The 18,730-nt window shown below is 40.8% G+C and overlaps 1 protein-coding gene across 1 annotated transcript; it reads right to left on the bottom strand.

The window, feature by feature from the left end:
- Positions 1-16,830: 16,830 nt before the first annotated feature.
- On the bottom strand, positions 16,831-18,488 carry LOC145443368 (uncharacterized). Its single transcript, XM_080321341.1, has one exon. The coding sequence runs from the start codon at positions 18,460-18,462 to the stop codon at positions 17,032-17,034; it is 1,431 nt and encodes a 476-aa protein (XP_080177467.1). The 5' UTR covers positions 18,463-18,488; the 3' UTR covers positions 16,831-17,031.
- Positions 18,489-18,730: the final 242 nt, after the last annotated feature.

The raw sequence follows: 18,730 nt of genomic DNA on the forward strand, positions 1-18,730 counted from the left end.
CTATACTAATCTTCACTGTTCAATCCTTGAAACTTTGACTGGCCGTATAGTATAGGGTTGCCATACGTCCGGAATTTCCCGGACATGTCCGGAATTTCACTGAAAAATCTGCGTCCGGGAGGAATTTCTAAAATATGCCTAAATGTCCGGAATTTTGAAGGCTTGAAGCAGGCTCAAAAGTTTTTCGTAAATCAGCATAAACAATATTATTTTCAAGCGGATTTATGCTATTCAAAATTGTTCTTCGCGCCGCGCGCGAGTTAATGCAACGTATAATGATATTAGTATGGGCACCAGGCACCACACTCGCCAAAAATACAATCTAAATAAATATAAATAACCATCATTTACTGAAATAAGTCTGAATATATTCGCAATTATAAGCTAACGGTAGCCTATATTTCTAGAGTTGGTTGAGGCCGATTTGATGCTTCAGGAACAGACGGCGGTTCCAAATCTTGGGGTCGTTCGTCTTCATCTGGGGATCGCGATGATGTTGGACGTAATCAGCTTCCTAGGCCGTGAGTAAGTTTGGGCAAGCTGAATTATTTTAGTAACCAGCTTATCAAGTTTTGAGCTTTGCCACGGAACATTTTCAAGTGGGAAATGAGGTCGCGACCATAAAAGGCTGGAGATCACCGGATGTGCATCCTGCTGGTGCATTTTATAGTAGCCTAATATATGGAAGAATCAATATTATTGACAGAATTCATACATAAAATTTAACAGCCAAATGCATATAGCAAGTGCCCAAAAAGTTATATCGACTACCCTATGGTGGGCCTAAGATCAGTGCTTTTTTGGGCGGAAGGGGGCAGAAAAAATGTTGTTTCCGGCCTGATTAAAACACATAAACAGATAGCCGCACCGGCCTAACAGTACAGCAGGGCTGTCAAACACAATCCTGACAGGCCAGACACGGCACGCCAGATGATTTCATCCGGCCCGTGGAGGAATCTATTGCAGACCCTGGCAAGTAGCAATCACCAGAGCTCACCTTTGTTCCACTCCATTCCTGTGTAGTGTATACAGTCGATGGGCAATGCTTTGCTAGTGTGACGTCATATTGACCGTCAATGTGGTGCACCTAATTTTAGAATACGCTAGTGGGCGCTAAAGAGTGTCCGGAATTTGCTTCACGAAAATATGGTACTATACTATAGTACCATATTTTGGAATCGGGAAAGGATGACACTTTTTTAAAATTTTCAAACCCAGAGTTCCGGAGAAAAATCTTGAGAGAATGGTAAATTTTTCTCACTTCGTGGTCGGTTGACTAAAAAAAAGGTCATATTTCCAGCTCAGCTCCCGAAATGCCCGCCGGAGCTTTACTTCGGTGCTGATTTACGGTATCTCACTCCAATTTTATAGTAAATTTGACAAGGAAAAAATCTCTCAAAAAGAAGGACATCTGGGCGTCCTCGGAGGACATTTTAAAAAACCTGAAAAGGGAGGACGTATGGTAACCCTACCGTATAGTAGGCTAGAATACCTACGTACGGAGTTAGTATTATCGCTAACGAACTAACGTTTTTTGCATGAGCTCTTATGGGTGCGGTGGCATGCCGTATGGAAAACCCGTGATGGCAAGTCGTACTTTCAGACCCCCTATCGCTCACGAGGTGACCCTTTCAGGTATTTTTCACGGCACGCCAAATGATTTCACGTAAACAACATATTGAGATCATGTTTTTGCATAAAGTGAAACAGAAGTTTTCAAAATTTACAAAGCTCATAGGCGATCCAAAATTATTTCGTAAATTAACATAAAATAGAGTCTGTCGCATGCTGGCCAAAACGTCTGACATTGTTTATGTCCACTGTCAAGGCGCCGGAGTGACCAGCACCTAATATTCCAGGGATCACTTGAGCCGCACGTATCAAATGAGACCTGCCGAGGAAAATAATGAGCCCGTGTCAAAATTTGTGATCGTGTTCGGCTCTCGGAAGTAGATCTTCTTTCAATTTCGTCTGTTGTGCAAGCGATTCCAATATATCTGAAGCAACGACAATCTTCACTGCTTTAGCATGACTTTTGCAGACAAATCTAGTGTCACACCAACTCTAATCTGACACCAAAACGCGACCAATAATAAACAATGACTGGCGCAATGGGTGCCGAACGGCTGCAGAAAAACTGATGGTGGTATTCCTTGCTTGAAACGATAAGTATTATGAAATTGAATGTTTGGCACGCAAAGCGATATTAATTTGAGATTTTTTTGACATTTTGGCACGCTCCACAAAAAAGGTTGCCGGTTGTCGTATTTTCATGAATTTATTTTAGTCAATCAACCACAAAGTCGGGAAAACTTTACCATTTTTACTCCAGTATTCGGAGTTTGAAAATTTTGAAAAAGTGCCCTCCTTTCCCGATTCCAAAATATGGTAACCCTACCTATAGGCCCAGGTAGTGTCTGATTTCATAGACTACTCGAAGTCGTTTCAACACCTTCCTATCTTTTCATTGTAAAGCAATCTTGTGGTTTATTTGTTTGTTTGAGGTATGCATGGTGTTTGTCGGTTTCTATGGTCATTTACACCAGGCCAATTTCTTCATTTTTATTCCGTAGCTGCCGACTTGTAGCACGGCCCATTTCTAGGCTTTTATAAGACACCGTTTACGAGGATGATATGGCTAGTAGGAGCCTAGATAAACCTCCGACTCGAACCCACAACCCACTGTGGATTATACCACTACGCTATCTCGCCACGCAAGCGCAAGCCACGCCACGCCACGCAAGGTGTATAGATCTGATAAAATTATTGATAATAAACCGAACTGAACTGAAATGAAATGTGACGCAGCAAGTTTTCTGCTTCATCAACTGCTACTAAAAGCAAGTATTACGTTAAATAACAATCAAGTATTATAAATCAGAGAATATCGAAATCATGTAAACTTTGTAGCATCAAACCAACGCATCACTTCGATATTGATTCCCTACAACTATTCTGGATCTCGCAAATATGACCAAAGAAATATGTAAGTCAAAATATAGATGAGCAAAGACGGAAGCGGGAAAGGTACGGCAACAGCGGAGTTGTAATTTTCTATAAGCAAACGCATTGAAGTCGAATTTGTTAAGACCTGTATACTGATTATTATTGTGGGTAAGCTATAAGCCATTACACGCATAGATGGGGGTAGACGTGAAATGGTTGCGACGAGACGGTGTGACGCGCATACCAACAGCATAATATCTCGAGTAGACCACAGCACTAAGAATGACGTAAAAACTCCAATAGTAGTATGAAAGAAAAAGCACACCGAGAAAGTTACAATAGTGAGACTCGAGATGATGAATGTCAGTCTGGGTCTGGAAAATCGATGTAAGATCAGACCTCCTATGGGTCCGAAAAATGAGGCAAGCAACACGCCCACGATGTACAATGTACCATGTACTTGTACAATGTACATGTACGCTCAATTCCAACAGTCTGATCTCCTATGTTTTGAAACTCGGCCAGTATCAATGACGTAACAGGTATCGTACCTAACGGTCGCTCTGACAATGACAACGTGTAAACAATAGTCATCCAGACGTATGACTTAATGAATAGTAACAATTTAACGTCGTTTAGCTCTCTTCTGCAGCTGTACGATGATTTTTCTGCGACAAGAGGCGTGCTTTCATTCGTCGAGTCTGTTCGCCCTTCGCCACAAAATGGAGGAGTGTCCGTTACGTAAAGCTTAAATAGGATGGCGCACGCTACGATGTTAGAGCAAGGCCCGCGAATACGATTGCGTAAGCAAATCAGTATCTTTGGTCGAGATCAAGTACTTTATCCGGGTTGTGGACAACCTGCTGAAACTCAGCTGCAGTGTGTACGAGAATCCTGTCGCTCCGGTAGAGATGACGTTTGTTAGAATACTAGAAATCCGCCTCGCCACCCAGGTGAAAGCGTTCGATGTGCCGCTCTCTTTTGCCGGAAACCAATTGCACGACACCACTTGTCCAATCGGCAGAAAAATGCCGAACGCAAAACCGAACGAAATTGTTCGGACCAGTAAAAATCCGTTGGTTTTCGTGACCACGCCGATGATGATAAAAATGGCCGCGACCACATTAAGTACAGATGCAAACACGACGATCTGTTTCAGTATCATCCATTCCCGGTCATGCAAACAAGCAATGCGCTTCCCGCTCTCCCGATGACGCTGATAGTAGAAGACAAATCTACCAATATAGGAGTGATTTGAAAATACACTGCCGTCAAAGCGTTAATGAACGAGAAGAACGTAAAGCTAAATGTATCCAATACCATGACGCAGCAGACTAATAACCAATGATATATATACAATGATTGGAAACTCCAGTGAGCTCTGCGTTTGAGCGCGTCGCGAGTCATGCTTCACTACAGGAATGAAATCGATGTAAACAAACGGTTCGCCAGCAATCTTTCTTCAGGAACTGGCGTTAACGTAGTGAAAAGTTTTTTATCGAGACCTCTTTTGCACGTGAATTGTGTGCATACTGTACAGGTTTTGGCCAATACCAGTAGCATGGCTTAATATTCAGACGAAACTGAAGTACCAGTGTGCCTACGTGATGAACATTGTGATCGGAGGTGGTCTCGCAGTATCAAATAAAGGTGGATACTTCATAGTACGAGCTAGAGTTGGGATCAGGTCACTGTCTTCAAGTCATTACAAATTTTTAATCAAGTCACGAAGTCAAGATAGCGTAATGGTTAGGCGTCCGGCTTCTTGATCGGTAGGTCGTGGGTTCGATTCCCGGCCGGGTCAGACCAAAGACCTGATTAGTAACACTGGTATCCATGGCTTCCCTGCTTGGCGCTCATGCATTACTGGGATAGCATGGAGGGGTGGTGCATGACTTAGAAAGCCGTAAAAGCTATATCTGCACTTCCTTGTCCAGCGGCATATGCACATCATGCACTCATGGTATGCATATGCGCAGATCGTGTGGATGTGTATCATGAGTCGGTGTATATGCCGCAAAAACATCTAGGACAAAAATAAACTACGTCCTTTCCATTTCTAATTTTTTCAAGTCAATTCAGGCAGGTTCTAAAACTGACTCTGGAGTCAGGCCTTCTGAAGTTGTGAAAGTTGGCAAAACCTACTTGAGGATATCGCAAAAAGCATCACGTTTTTGAAGTAATAATAGTCATTATTCCTTTGTTGCGGACATTCATCTTGTAATCCGAATGCTCATATATACAAATGAATAAAAATAAAAATATTTTTGTTTGGTACATATCAGCAGTAATCGTCAGCAGCTTTTAGATACAGATCATACAGTATACAATTGACTAACAGATGTATACAAAGTAAAGTCTAACTCATTTCTTCATACTACTCGTGTACTTTTCAGACCGTTCATTTTCTGCTTCAACAAGTAGATTTCAATATCCAATTTACTAAGAAACGTCTGCAAAACCTGGTCTTAACCTACTTTTTCAAACTACGGTACTTCATGAGTACAATTTACCATGATATGATGGTATATCTTATAAGTGTATGTGTGCGCAAGAGCGACCCACAATAGGTAGAAAGTTCCTGCCATTGTTCCTGTCAGGTTTGATGGACTTGTACACAGCCAATGATCTATAAATGATTGTTCACAGCATATACTTTGTATAGTCATTAAATTGTAATGTTGTCCATGTCCAGTCCAGTTTGTCTGTCAACTCTTACAATCATAGCTGACTTGCGAGATGGTGACTTCGAAGAATGGGACGGAATAGAGGCTATCCAACAATCCCCTTCACTCAACAAATCTCCGAACTTACACATCACCATCTATTCCCTCAACGGCCCAGGTGATCATGGAAGAAGTTGATCGAATCCGAGAATCATAACAATGTGTCATCGCATGGGTATTACAGAAGCAGGATTTTGAACAGCTTAAATACCTCACCTCTTCATGGACTCCTAAATGCTCCGATACTAGTCGTGTCTAAATTTCAATGAGGATACCAACACCATAATATCATTGAGAAGTTTATACGGGGTATGGGTATTTCATTTACTATAACACTTGAAAACTGCATAAACAACTTTTGTTATCATGTCAGACTTGTTGTCATCTAAATTCAGAATAACAAGAACCAAAATCCTAGTTAACGGAAAGCATTTAAGTCAAGTGAATATGTAGCAAAAAGGGATTTTCATATTTATGCAAATTACAATATCAGATATACCTATGTTTAAGCCATTCGATAAATGTACTGTCTGCATCTATTTTTGTTGTAATCTATGAAACTGTGCTGTGCTATTACGAACAATCGAATAACTGTGCCTAGTAGTTGATAACGTCAATGTTTCTTGTCACGTAACAAAAATATATATTCTCAAATGTTATTTTTTCGAGCTTTCTTATCCTCTCTTATTGACAATAGCAGGACAGCAGTTAGATGGTAGAGCAGCGATCTCACATGACGTTGAACATCGGAGGGCATTCAAGCATCAAGTACCATGGCATTTGAACACTAGTATGTTTCAAGCCTCTTTAGAAATCAATTATTCTTTGAAAATTACCATATCGCAGGTGCGGCCAGATTTCCTGATCAGAATAAAAATGATTCCAATAACAGATCAAGACTCAATCTCTTGGTGATAATGAGGTAGTCTGCTCGATGGATTGGCAAAAATGTCCGTATCAAATTTATCATTGATGTTGTTTTCTTGTCTCTTTGATAAGCTTTCCTGCTCACGAATTTCGTTGCTGTTTCTGGGGCATAAGAATATCTCCAGTTTTGCAGTAGCGGCATATCTTTTTCCAGCTAGTACAAGTGAAGAAATATTATCTGGAATGCAATATGGCTTAAATGGCAGTTGTAGCTGAACTTGGTTGTCATATTCACGAGGCACACGAAATTATCCACAGGTTGCATTGTAGTGTCCATCTCTTCACCTCTATCGTACTCGAATAATATGCATAGTCTTTCAGCAAGACTATTTTTCTCTGCATTAATCGATCCAATGAGTATCAATCCAATCCGGCACCATTCGGCAAAGTAACATTTATATTGACTACAATCTTTGAAAATATCTCAATGTCTGAAGCAAAGTGGAACATGAAATGGTTGCTTCTCATGGACGGCCTGGCGTGCCGAAATCCCATAAGATAATGATTTGCACTTTTATTAGGATCCCTGAATCCTTTTCAATTTCCTCGCGACTGTGGGTTGCTTTGCGGCTGTTTCAATACACGAACAATCTTTTCTTGAAAGTTAGAATGGACTATAATTTATAAAAAAAATGTTAACGATCCTGTAAAAAATTTATGCATTAGACATTTACAGAATGGGAATTTGTTATGTCACAGTTTTGCCAGTCAACTACTATTGAAATCAAGTTATTTATTCAATCCGTCAAGTATTTACCGTACTGCCGATATGCAATATATATGAGCAATGTGCATATTCAAGAGAGAGATTTTGCATTGGATGATTGCGGAGTTACATTGCTGGAAAAATAACCTGGGTAGCAGCACATACAATGCAAGTTGATGCTCATGCTCAGGTCATAAAGCGTGATGCAAATGGCGAAAAGTTATGAAGGTTATACATAAAAGAACCATAGACGTACACAAATGCATAAATCATCTATTTTGTACAATCCTTCCAGCTATCAATCTTAACGAGTACTCCATGTTAATTTTCAAGGTTTACAGGCAATGCATGGGGAACACTTCACAACCGGTAGTTCATATCAAAGTGCCAAAACGTTTACCAGGTATATTTTTAATAAATGGGCATTGGTAGACGCTTTCGGACACCGCGGTGTGAAAGATTCAACTATTGAGAGTAGTACGACATATCACGCCAGGTCGATGTGCACAATACCAACTATGGAGTGATTATCCTCAATATCATTCTAGTGCATTGTTTTGCCGATGGAATATTGTTTGGAACAATGCCGATTCTCATCATTGATGCGGAATGTGAATTCAACTATAGATTACTAACCTACGGATAGATACGCAGGTCCCGTCGTTACGCTCGGGCAAGCAGTTACACTTACTGCTGAGCAATCTAAAAGCAGCATAATTGCTGGTGTTATAACTTGCGACCCGAGGGGTGAAATTTAATGAAACTGGTCTTAATCGAGAAATACTGTCGCACTGTTTCTGAGAATACAAATTAAAATCTTGTCGGGGATATGGAACCACCTCAAAACAGCCCTCAAAATCTGAAAATCGGCATTGTTCCAACAATGGCCCCACCGCAACACGATGAACATAACATTGGCAATTTCGTCAAGCGATTGTTCAGAACAATGCCGATTTTCAGACTTTGAGGGATGTTTTGACGTGGTTCCATTTCCCTGACAAGATTTTAATTTGTATTCTCAGAATCAGTGCGACAGTAGCTCTCGATTAAGACCAGTTTCATTAAATTTCACCCCTCGTGTCGCAAGTTATAACACCACCAATTATGCTGCTTTTAGATTGCTCAGCAGTAAGTGTCACTGCTTGCCGGAGCGTAACGACGGGACCTGCGTATCTATCCGTAGGTTAGTAATCTATAATTCAACGGCCTGACCCGGTAAAAAGTTATATCTGTTAGCATTTTACCAATCAGTACAATGTCAGTTTCCGGTTAGTTTTGATTTTATATTATATTATGAAGGTACAATCGCTATACTGATACTATGGTTGCCAGTGAACTCGGCCCTTGGTGAATTCGGCCTCACAATATTACAATATATACTATCTAAAACAACTTAGTTGCTCACACAATTATCGTAATCAACCCTTCTCTTTTAAAAAATCAGGTGACGTAAATGCTGCCAGAAAAATTTCAAATCCTCTTTCAACAATCCTTCCAGGTTCTGCACATCTATATTGACGCTCACCCACAGTATCTATAAATTCTTTTGGCTGTGTCGTAAATGCATGGTTGCAACTGATGCTAAAATACCTCGCAGCTAGTCTGTACTTTGATAAATGTGCATTGTTAAAAGTTGTATTACATCCTATTATGCAGCACTGCCTCACTATGCTCAAGAAACCAACAAAAACTAAACCGATTGGGGAAAATCAGTGAATTAGTATGCCAGCAAGGCCGATCGCAGCACCCCACCACAGTCGACATACGCAATCCCGTTCCTGTACTCAAGCATATCCCGCGACGGACTGATTTCGCCGAGAAACTATCTTATAGCGTTAAGGGGCGTGGCAGTTTCCAATCATTGTATATATATCATTGCTAATAACAGAATAGCCCATCGTTAGGGGTTTTCAGGTACCGCTTCTCTTGCAACTCGAACGTGTCATGATTAGGTTTGCATTTAAAACAAACATGTTTAAAACAAGGCCCTTATTTAAAACATGTTTTATATTGTTTCTTATGTTTTCTTAAATTAATGACGTCACGAATGTTCAATTGTGACGTCATAGTGGATTGACATTGACAATTGAAAATATAGGGTAAAAATAGCTCTTTTGACGAAATATATGTACTATTGCTGTTGAACCGACTATTTTAAGGGTTGCAGCCATCCCATATCAATATACGTCGGCTATATATCGGGTGTTAACTGTCAGTAGGCTCATAAAACATGTTGTTTGTGAATTATGTACACAATTATGACATAATTTTACTATTTAAAAAAGCACAATTTTGTTTTTTTAAAAAAGGCCTTTTTTCAAACACTGTTTAAAACATGTTTTAAGCAAAGTGATTTAAAACACCGTTTGTTTTGAATGCAACCGGGGCCTACGATACTTATCGTAAGTATCTTAAGTATCGTAGGCCCCGATGCAACCCTAGTCATATCTTCAGATGCTAACGCGTTGTCTGCTTTTATCAGTTTCTCCTGTTCTGACTCCATTGTATGTAGCTTCAAGTTCTAAATTTACCTTTTCGGATAAAGTTTATTTCAGATGAATGATGTTGAAAATGTTCTTATTTCCTGTCATGCCAATCACCCTTGACTATGTACAATGCTATGATAACGGATTATATTATTTCATTACAACGCTATGTATTTATTACAATTGTAAGTGGCGCACCATTCAATATACACAACTTACATATAACACATTTATTTCAAACTTAGGGTCATTTCTAGACGATTGACTTCACGAGGGGATATCAGAACTGAATTTCGGGTCAATTCAAGTCAATGGAACTCCAAGAGCAATTCTACTATAAACATGCTCAGAATTTGCTGTTAAGAACTAACCTACATTTTTCTGAAGGCAAAGTCAGCACTCTTCTATCCTTTCTCAAGCAGCATTCAATTCAAATCTCATTCGGTGATATATTGATTGCTTGGTAAGTTTTATATGGTAGGTAGAGGATGCTACTTTACCAATATCTCAACTTCCTGTTTAGTTTGATGGACTATTTCGCAGGTTCATTCTTGTGTCAGAAATTGAAATTATACAATTTATACATTGATATAGCATATAGTTCATTATACATAGCGAGATGCTTTGCATCAATCCAATGATATACATGTGTACTGTATATATCATTGATCAATCTGATATGCCAGGAGCTGGGCAACCTCGTCATCTCCAGCGCGCCGGTCCGATATGGATTCGACAGGCCGGAACGGGGGGCTAGATCCTAAATAATCATGGGGACTCACTGATCCATTTCGGTGCAGTGAGCACAGATTTCGTCACCGTTTCCTAGTCCGAAAACGAAAAAATGGTCCCGCCAGTCGTATGATGTCGTCCCCTGACATCGGCTAAATTACTATAGCTCAGTACTCTTCAACCTTTTCGTCGTGGTACACCCTTTTAACGTTTACTCAAAACTCGTACACCCCTGACCACATAGGATAATGCACCGATTCCGTAGTAAGCCGCATTTCGATTACACACAGAGCGCATTCCAGGGGAGAGTTATCATGGGCTATATGGACCATAATTAATCATGTTAAATTGGCTACTGGAAACTTTACACCGCGGAGACCCCTTGTGGTTATCTGTGTTATCACTGCATGATTTGTTATGATCATATACATTGCGTGTAGATTTTCTACGTGTAGAAGCAGAACATCCCTACAGCCGCTACAGGCTTACTATGTATGACCAAAATCGTGAGGATAAATGTGAGGAAAAGCAACTGAGAATGGGTTTCTAGTCGCGCGCGGCGCGAAAATCTTTTTAACCTATTGAATGAGCTTTATTGATAGTTGTTAGTTCCACATATTTCTGTCAAAATTTTATTCATTCTCAGCCCACTTGGTCAGGTTTACCGGTGGGACTTCGAAAAATTTGAGCACGATATCAGTGATGCATATTCCGGTTTTTATTAATCACTTTGGGGCGTGTTGTTATTTCTTGAACTCCCATCAGAATTGTCGGTATAGTAAAAATGTATTGGAATCGCTCAAACGTACCAAAAAAAACTTGATTCGTGGAAGCGCACGATTCCAACATGGTATGTTTAATAGGGCACATCATTTTCCTCCGTGGTTCGCATTTGTACGGCGAGGCTCAGATTGCAAAGACACTGATATATTAAAAACGTAAAAATCCCAGTCACCCTGAATCGCGCAGAGCAGGAAGAAAATTTTAGGGTTGAATAAAAATTTATGAAAGATTTTAAAGCCAATTTGTAAAATCGAATTGCATATTGACGCCAGCCAACACAGGCTAATGTAGACGGCCGCTGCGTATAAGTAAATGCGAAATACTAATCAGGTCATCAGTTTACCGGACCATAGTACCACACAGTGGTTCTCAAGTTCGACCCATGAGATGCCCCTGCCTGCAATCATGGTAGGCTATACTCTGCTATTTATAAGCTTGTCGCATGAAGTACCAATTCAATTTGTCTAAGCGGCCGTTTTCTCGATAATCATCATAGAGAGATATGGCAAGCTGAACACATGTCAACTTCACCCTGTTCTACTCCAAAAAGAACCATTAAGTAGGGCTGGGAAAAATCGAGTACCTGAATGATTCGATTCTGAATCACGTAATATGCTTCGAGTTGAGTAATCGAGTATCACTCATTATGACGTCAAAGCAGAATGTGATATGTGTAAGTTCAAATTTATGTAACTATTATGTCACCACAAAGAATGTAATGCCTGTCAGAGTTGGATCAATTAGAATATTTTAATTCAATTACAATTACAATTACTTCCTTGCATGTTTCAATTACAATTACAATTACAATTACACGAAAAAATGTACTTAATTACATTCAGCTCAATTACAAATTACACAATTGATCCAACTCCGATGCCTGTTATCCATCACCGATAGCGAGAATCGTGTACGACGGGATGATTCCCCTGTCGATTGTTTGTTTTTGGGGTATTCATGGTGTTTGTCGACTACTATGGTCATTTACATCAGGCCGATATTCTTCTTATTTTCCGTAACTGCCGACCTATAGCACGGCCCAACTCTAGGCTTTTGTAAGACACCGCTGACGCGGATGAGGTGGCGAGGAGGAGCCTAGGTAAACCTCCAACACTTATGTATCGGAATTCGGAAGTCGACCTCGGTCGGACTCGAACCCACACCCATTGGTGTTTCAGCCGCGGATTATAACACTGCGCTATCTCACCACTATTCCCCTGTCGTCGTCGTGTCGTGAACTCATTGTGCATAGGGCTTTAGGAAACGAAATTATCACCCAAGTAGTTCAGTGACTAACTTGAAACTTGTTACAACGGTCGATACTAACATTAAAACTTACCGTGCCAAATTACAAGACCGATGTCGGTATAGAACATCGTCAAAATCAATGGAGACCAATACCGGCTTTTCAGTAAAATCTGTTTCGCTGTACATGGTGGATCGGCACCCAACGAAGTTCGGAAACGAAATTACTACCCTAATCTTTAAGTAGCTTGCCTGAAACTTGGAGCAGTGTTAAATATCACCTTCAGGACATTACATACCATGTTTCAAGAATTATCATGGTGCGAAACACCGGCATAATCGACGGTGATTAGAATGGCAGCAGCTGTATTCAATAATGATCCCATAACAGTGATATGCTCCAAGCTCAGCCACTGTCCGAATAAGTACATGATGACTACAGTAATCATTCTACCGATAAGATGCATTGTTGATTGTAGATCCACCATGTTTAGTTCGACATCAAAGTAGAAAGATGTCAAATCGTTGATAAACGAGAAGAAACTGAAACTGATCATATCCATGAACAATATACAGCATACCAGTAGCAAAACGCCCCATCTTTTTTTGACGACGTGGTAATCTTTGCCTTGTAACATGAAGTATTCAACGCTGTCTAGAGAAGACCATAAACTTGACACTCTTTCTCCACCGTGTCCCATAGCTTCTATTTTCAACAATCTTCGGATTACGAAGTAAAACTGTTTACCAGGCTGCAGTAGAATGTGTTGAATGTCTCAAAGCCAGCACTCATAGGCATAGACGCCGACTTTTATTTTTGCATGGGGCGGCGGCAGGCGCGTAGCCAGGGGGTGTCGAAACCACCTACGTTTGCAACGCAAAACCCTTTCCTTTTGAAATGACCATTATTCAGTTGCAATTCATCAAGTCGTATTATCAGTGTTACGCGGGACCGCGACAAATTAGCGAGATTCGTCTGCATGTGCATGTGCACGCATATCGCATCGCACAATGCAACGTGACGTGATCTCCCGCTGAGATCATTGCGAAATTAGGTCATTGATTGCCGCGCACTCGGCATTCGTCGCAGGACTGAGCATGAGCATGAGCATGAGCACTGAGCAGTAACACAGCGAACAATTCTGGAACACGAAAGACGGACAAGAATGATGATTACAAACGCGCGCGGCTAATCAGTAATTATCCCTTACCGTTAACGATGGGTTTTTATTTAGTATTGAGTAGCTCGTATCGCGACAATTGGTTGCTGATTAAAACATCGATTTTGACTGCATTGCTGCATTTCCCGATTTACCTTCGCAAAGCATAATTCGATTAATAATATGGGCACAGGAATAAATTCCAACTAGCAGGCACACACAATAAAACACGGTTCAATTTTGCGCTCCGAGAATATTTATCACAAAAATGGTACACAAAATATTTTAAACGCGGCTTGCGGCCCCCATCGATGCAAATAATGCACTTCAATTTGTAGAAGGTGGACGTATATTTGGTCGTCAAATCGCGATAGGAGATGGTGCTTCTCAATGCGCGAGATGAAATCTACGTTTCTAACGATGAGGTCGAATTTGTATATCTAATAAGGATAGTTAGTTTGCTGAAATCAGCATCAGTACGCTGTGCGAAATACATAGTAGTGATCAATTTTATCGGACTGTACAATCGGCCGGCAGAGTTGCGCTGATAACGAAATTGCAGACATGCCGCAAACCAACCCGCAATAATTACAATTACAGGGTGCGCTAGTCATACGTAAATACCCAGATTCGGCAATGACAACGAGCACAATTTGTTCAGACGCGGCGATAAGTTTTAATCAAAAATATACATAAACACAAACAATATTACACTTGAAGATTGTTACTGCTAAGCGAAAGTGTTATTGCAGTAAGAGCAATATGGGCGCATGCCGCGACCCTATCAATAGGAATACATATCCCAATGGTTTGAAATTCGATCCGCGATACGGTTTCGCTCAATAGAGTCCGTACAGCAATGAAGTTTATTGGAACATAAAAGGTTCCCGTTCAAACTAATCGAATAAATTCAGAATTTGCGCCACCGAGAATCTCGTTTTGCATCAATTTTTTGACAACCTAATAGCAAATCAAACTCTGTCAAGTGGCACCGAGGTGATGCGAGTGTATAAAGCAGACCAGAATTAGTAGCCTACAGATGATAGCAAACGAGAAAGCGCACATCTAATCAGTAATGCCTCAACTTCCGTACAGCACAGTGGGGTTAAAATTGTGACATCGCGACAATTGTTTGCTCATTGCAACGACGTTTGAGGTACATTGTTGCATTTTCCCCAAAAAAGTTGACAAAGCCTTGTTAGAGTAATGAATATGCGCACTTTGCGCAGGAATGACTTTCAATTCGCAGGCATAAACAAACACACCGTACTATTTCGTGCTCTGAGCCTCCAATTAAAGAGACTATCACGGAACTAACTCAAGAATTATTTCGTAAACGAATATGGGCGCAAATACAATTTAATTAACAGAAAGAGAACGTGAATTCGCTCGTCTGGTCTAGAGAGAAGACGGTGTTTCTCAGCGCAAGCGTGTCGCAATCGACGTCCTGAACGAGGTTGCTTCGATTATCTGATTACTAATCACGGATTACAATTTATTGGGGCGTTTTAAGCACTAGTTCGTCGTCGCCAACGAAGCTGCGTATTCAATTATTCGCGTGCGTAATGGTATATAGTGGGCTATACGCGCTATCACTGACTCGCTAATTGACAGCGCTGATGATTTGAAATCGCAGACGGCGGGCGTTAAATCTTATTGTATGGACTGGCCCCCCCCCCATAAATGTTTTATGGGGTGGCCGCGCCACCCCGCCACTCCGTAACCCGGCGCCTATGCTCGTAGGAATAAAATAGGCGCTCATTAAAATGCAAAACCGATTGAACAATGCATTGCGAGGCTCAGTCATTACATCATATAATACTACATTTGAATAATTCTGTATTTCAGTTCTACCTATTCGCATGTCTCGAGCTCTCGACTATTAGTAAAATTGTTATGCAGGCTATATCATAGGTATATCAAATTGTCCATGAAGTGGGGGTCGATAAGTACAGTAGCTGGAGAGTGTACTGTACAATGTGCGTTTCCATCCTACTACCACTGAGGCGCATATCTATAAGGATAGGACATGACTGTGCGTACATATGCAATATGCATGCAAGCATGCTACACTCGATTGTCTTGCTCCGTTATTAGATGCAGTAGAAGGCGTGTCTGTAACGCGGTCACCGGCAAAACTTCACCGAGTGAGCAGTACGGCTATTCAAAGAAAAACGGCTTTTCCAAATTTCACTAGCATAATGATTGAATCGTGACGTTGTCTGAAAACACCGCGCACCAAATTGGATGCAAATCCAACCCATAGAAGCAGTGCAAATCCAAATGGAAATTTGTACCATTTTTGGAATGCTATTTATTGTGGCAAACTTCGGCACTTCACCGTGACCAAACATTGTGTTCCAGGCAAACTTGGGGGAGAGTGATGCCCTTTTCGCGCGTTTTCATCTTGAGAAGGGCCTTGGCAAGGGTTTGGATAAAGACATCGCAAATTAATGCTATAAAATAATGACGCTAGTAAACTTCATTGAAATAGCTTCGTTAAAACGATGGTGATATAATTCGGAGATAAAATATTTTTCAAGCCACGAAGAGGCAATAAACTGACAACCAGGTAAAATATAGGAAATATATTCCACAAGTGAGAGTCAATATCAGGAAGAATCTGTTCTAAAAGACACACTAACCAAAATAACACGATAATGATGATAAGCACTGAACTGATCTGACCGGCGGACGCTACACGCTTTTAAGGTGACCCAAACAAGCAGATTTGGTACACAATTGCGAACTACAGATGATTGGCAGACGTAGATGAAGAATACAGATTCTCCGCATAATGCGATAGACTGCTGGTTTGCTCAATGAAAGTATAGCTAACTAGCACTCACATATCGCTAGATACTTGTGGTGTGTTGATTGGATGAAATTTCAATAATAAACTGAAAACGATGTTATCTTCAATTACTTTTCATTCAGAGTACAATGTGCATGGTACATGCCTCTTCTTTAGATCTCCTTGACCCAGGTGGGTCTGATTTTATAGACTGGTGGGTCTGTCTGATTTTATAGACTACTCCAAGTCGTTTCAACGCCTTCCAATCTTTTCATTGTATCACAATCTTGTGGTGTATTGATCTGATATATTAATTAATAATGAACTGAAATGTAATGCAATTCATGTATTTGGGTTTGCTATAGCGACATAACATATCCGCAGCAAGTTGCTTTTCAACAATTGCTACAAAAAGCAAGTATTCCATTAAATAACAATAAAATATTATGAAATCAGGGAATATCGAAAATCATGTAACCTTTGTAGCATCAAACCAATGCATCACTGCGATATTGATTCCCCACAACTATTCTGGATCTCGTAAATATGACCAAAGAAATATGTAAATTAAAATGCAGATGAGCAGAGACGGAAGCGGGAATAGCACGGCAACAGCGGAGTTGTAACTTTCCATTAGCAAGCGCATTGAAGTCGAATTTGTTAGAACCCATATACTAATTATTATTGTTGGTATGCTGTAGGCCTTTACACGCATAGATGGGGGTAAATGTGAAGTGATTGCGACGAGACGGTGTGACGCGCATACCAGCATAATATCTCGAGTAGACCACAACAGTAAGAATGACGTAAAAACTCCAATTATAGTATGAAAGAAAAAGCACACCGAGAAAGTTACAATAGTGAGACTTGAAAACGCGCATGTGATGATGAATGTCAGTCTGGGTCTGGAAAATCGATCTAGGATCAGACCTCCTATGGGTCCGAAAAAGGAGGCAAGCAACACGCCCACGATGTACACAATTCCAACAGTCTGATCTCCTATGTTTTGAAACTCGGCCAGTATCAATGAAGTAACAAGTATCGTACCTAACGGTCGCTCTGACAAGCACAACGTGTAAACAATAGTCATCAAGACATATGACTTATTGAATAGTAACAATTTAACGTCGTTTATCTCTTTTCTGCAACTGTACGATGATTTTTCTGCGACGAGAGGCGTGCTTTCATTCGTCGAGTCTGTCCGCCCTTGGCCGCAAAGTGGAGGAGTGTCCGTTACGTAAAGCTTGGATATGATGGCGCACGCCAACGATGTTAGAGCAAGGCCTGCGAATACGATTGCGTAAGCAAATCTGTATCTTTGGTCGAGATCTCGTACTTTATCTGGGTTGTGAACAATCTGCTGAAGCTCAGCCGCAGTGTAAGAGACCCCGATCGCTCTAGTGGAGATGACATTTGCTAGAATACTCGAAATCCGCCTCGCCACCCACGTGAAAGCGTTCGATGTGCCGCGTTCATTCGCCGGAAACCAATTGCACGAAACCACTTGTCCAATCGGCAGCAGAATACCGAACGCACAACCCGACGAAATGGATCCGAACAGTACAACTCCGTAGGTTTTCGTGACCACGCCGATGATGGTAAAAACGGCCGCGACCCCATTAAGTATAGCTCCAAACACGACGATCTGTTTCAGTGTCATCCATTCCCCGGTCAGGCAAACAAGTAATACGCTTCCCGCTCTCCCGATGACGCTGATAGTAGCAGAAAAATCCACCAATATAGGAGTGACTTGAAAATACACTGTCGTCAAATCGTTAATGAACGAGAAGAACGTAAAGCTAAATGTGTCCAACACCATCACGCAGCAGACTAATAACAGAATAGCCCATCGTCTGGGGGTTATGAGGTACCGTTTTCCTTGCAACTCGAACGTGTCACGATCTTCAGATGTCGACGCGTTGTGTGCTTTTAACAGTTTCTCCTGTTCCGACTCCATTGTATCTAGTTTCAAGTACTAAATTTATCTTTTCGGATAAAAATAATTGCAGATGAATGATGTTAAAAATGTTCTGACTAGTCACGCCAATCACCCTTGACTCTGTACAATAGTTAATGCTTTGATAACGGATTGCATTATTTCATTACCACGCGAAGTATTTACTATAATATTGTAAGTAGCGCAATATGAATCATTAAATATACACAACTTACATATAACACATTCATTTCAAACTTAGGGCCATTTCTAGACGATTGACTTCACG

The sequence above is a fragment of the Botryllus schlosseri genome, chromosome 7 (genome assembly GCF_051294905.1).
Source record: "Botryllus schlosseri isolate E-star chromosome 7, Bs_hap1, whole genome shotgun sequence".
NCBI classification, from domain to species: domain Eukaryota; kingdom Metazoa; phylum Chordata; class Ascidiacea; order Stolidobranchia; family Styelidae; genus Botryllus; species Botryllus schlosseri.

Coding starts and splice junctions, on each gene's coding strand:
- LOC145443368 (XM_080321341.1), bottom strand. CDS start 18,462: ATGGAGTCGGAACAGGAGAAACTGTTAAAAGCACACAACGCGTCGACA.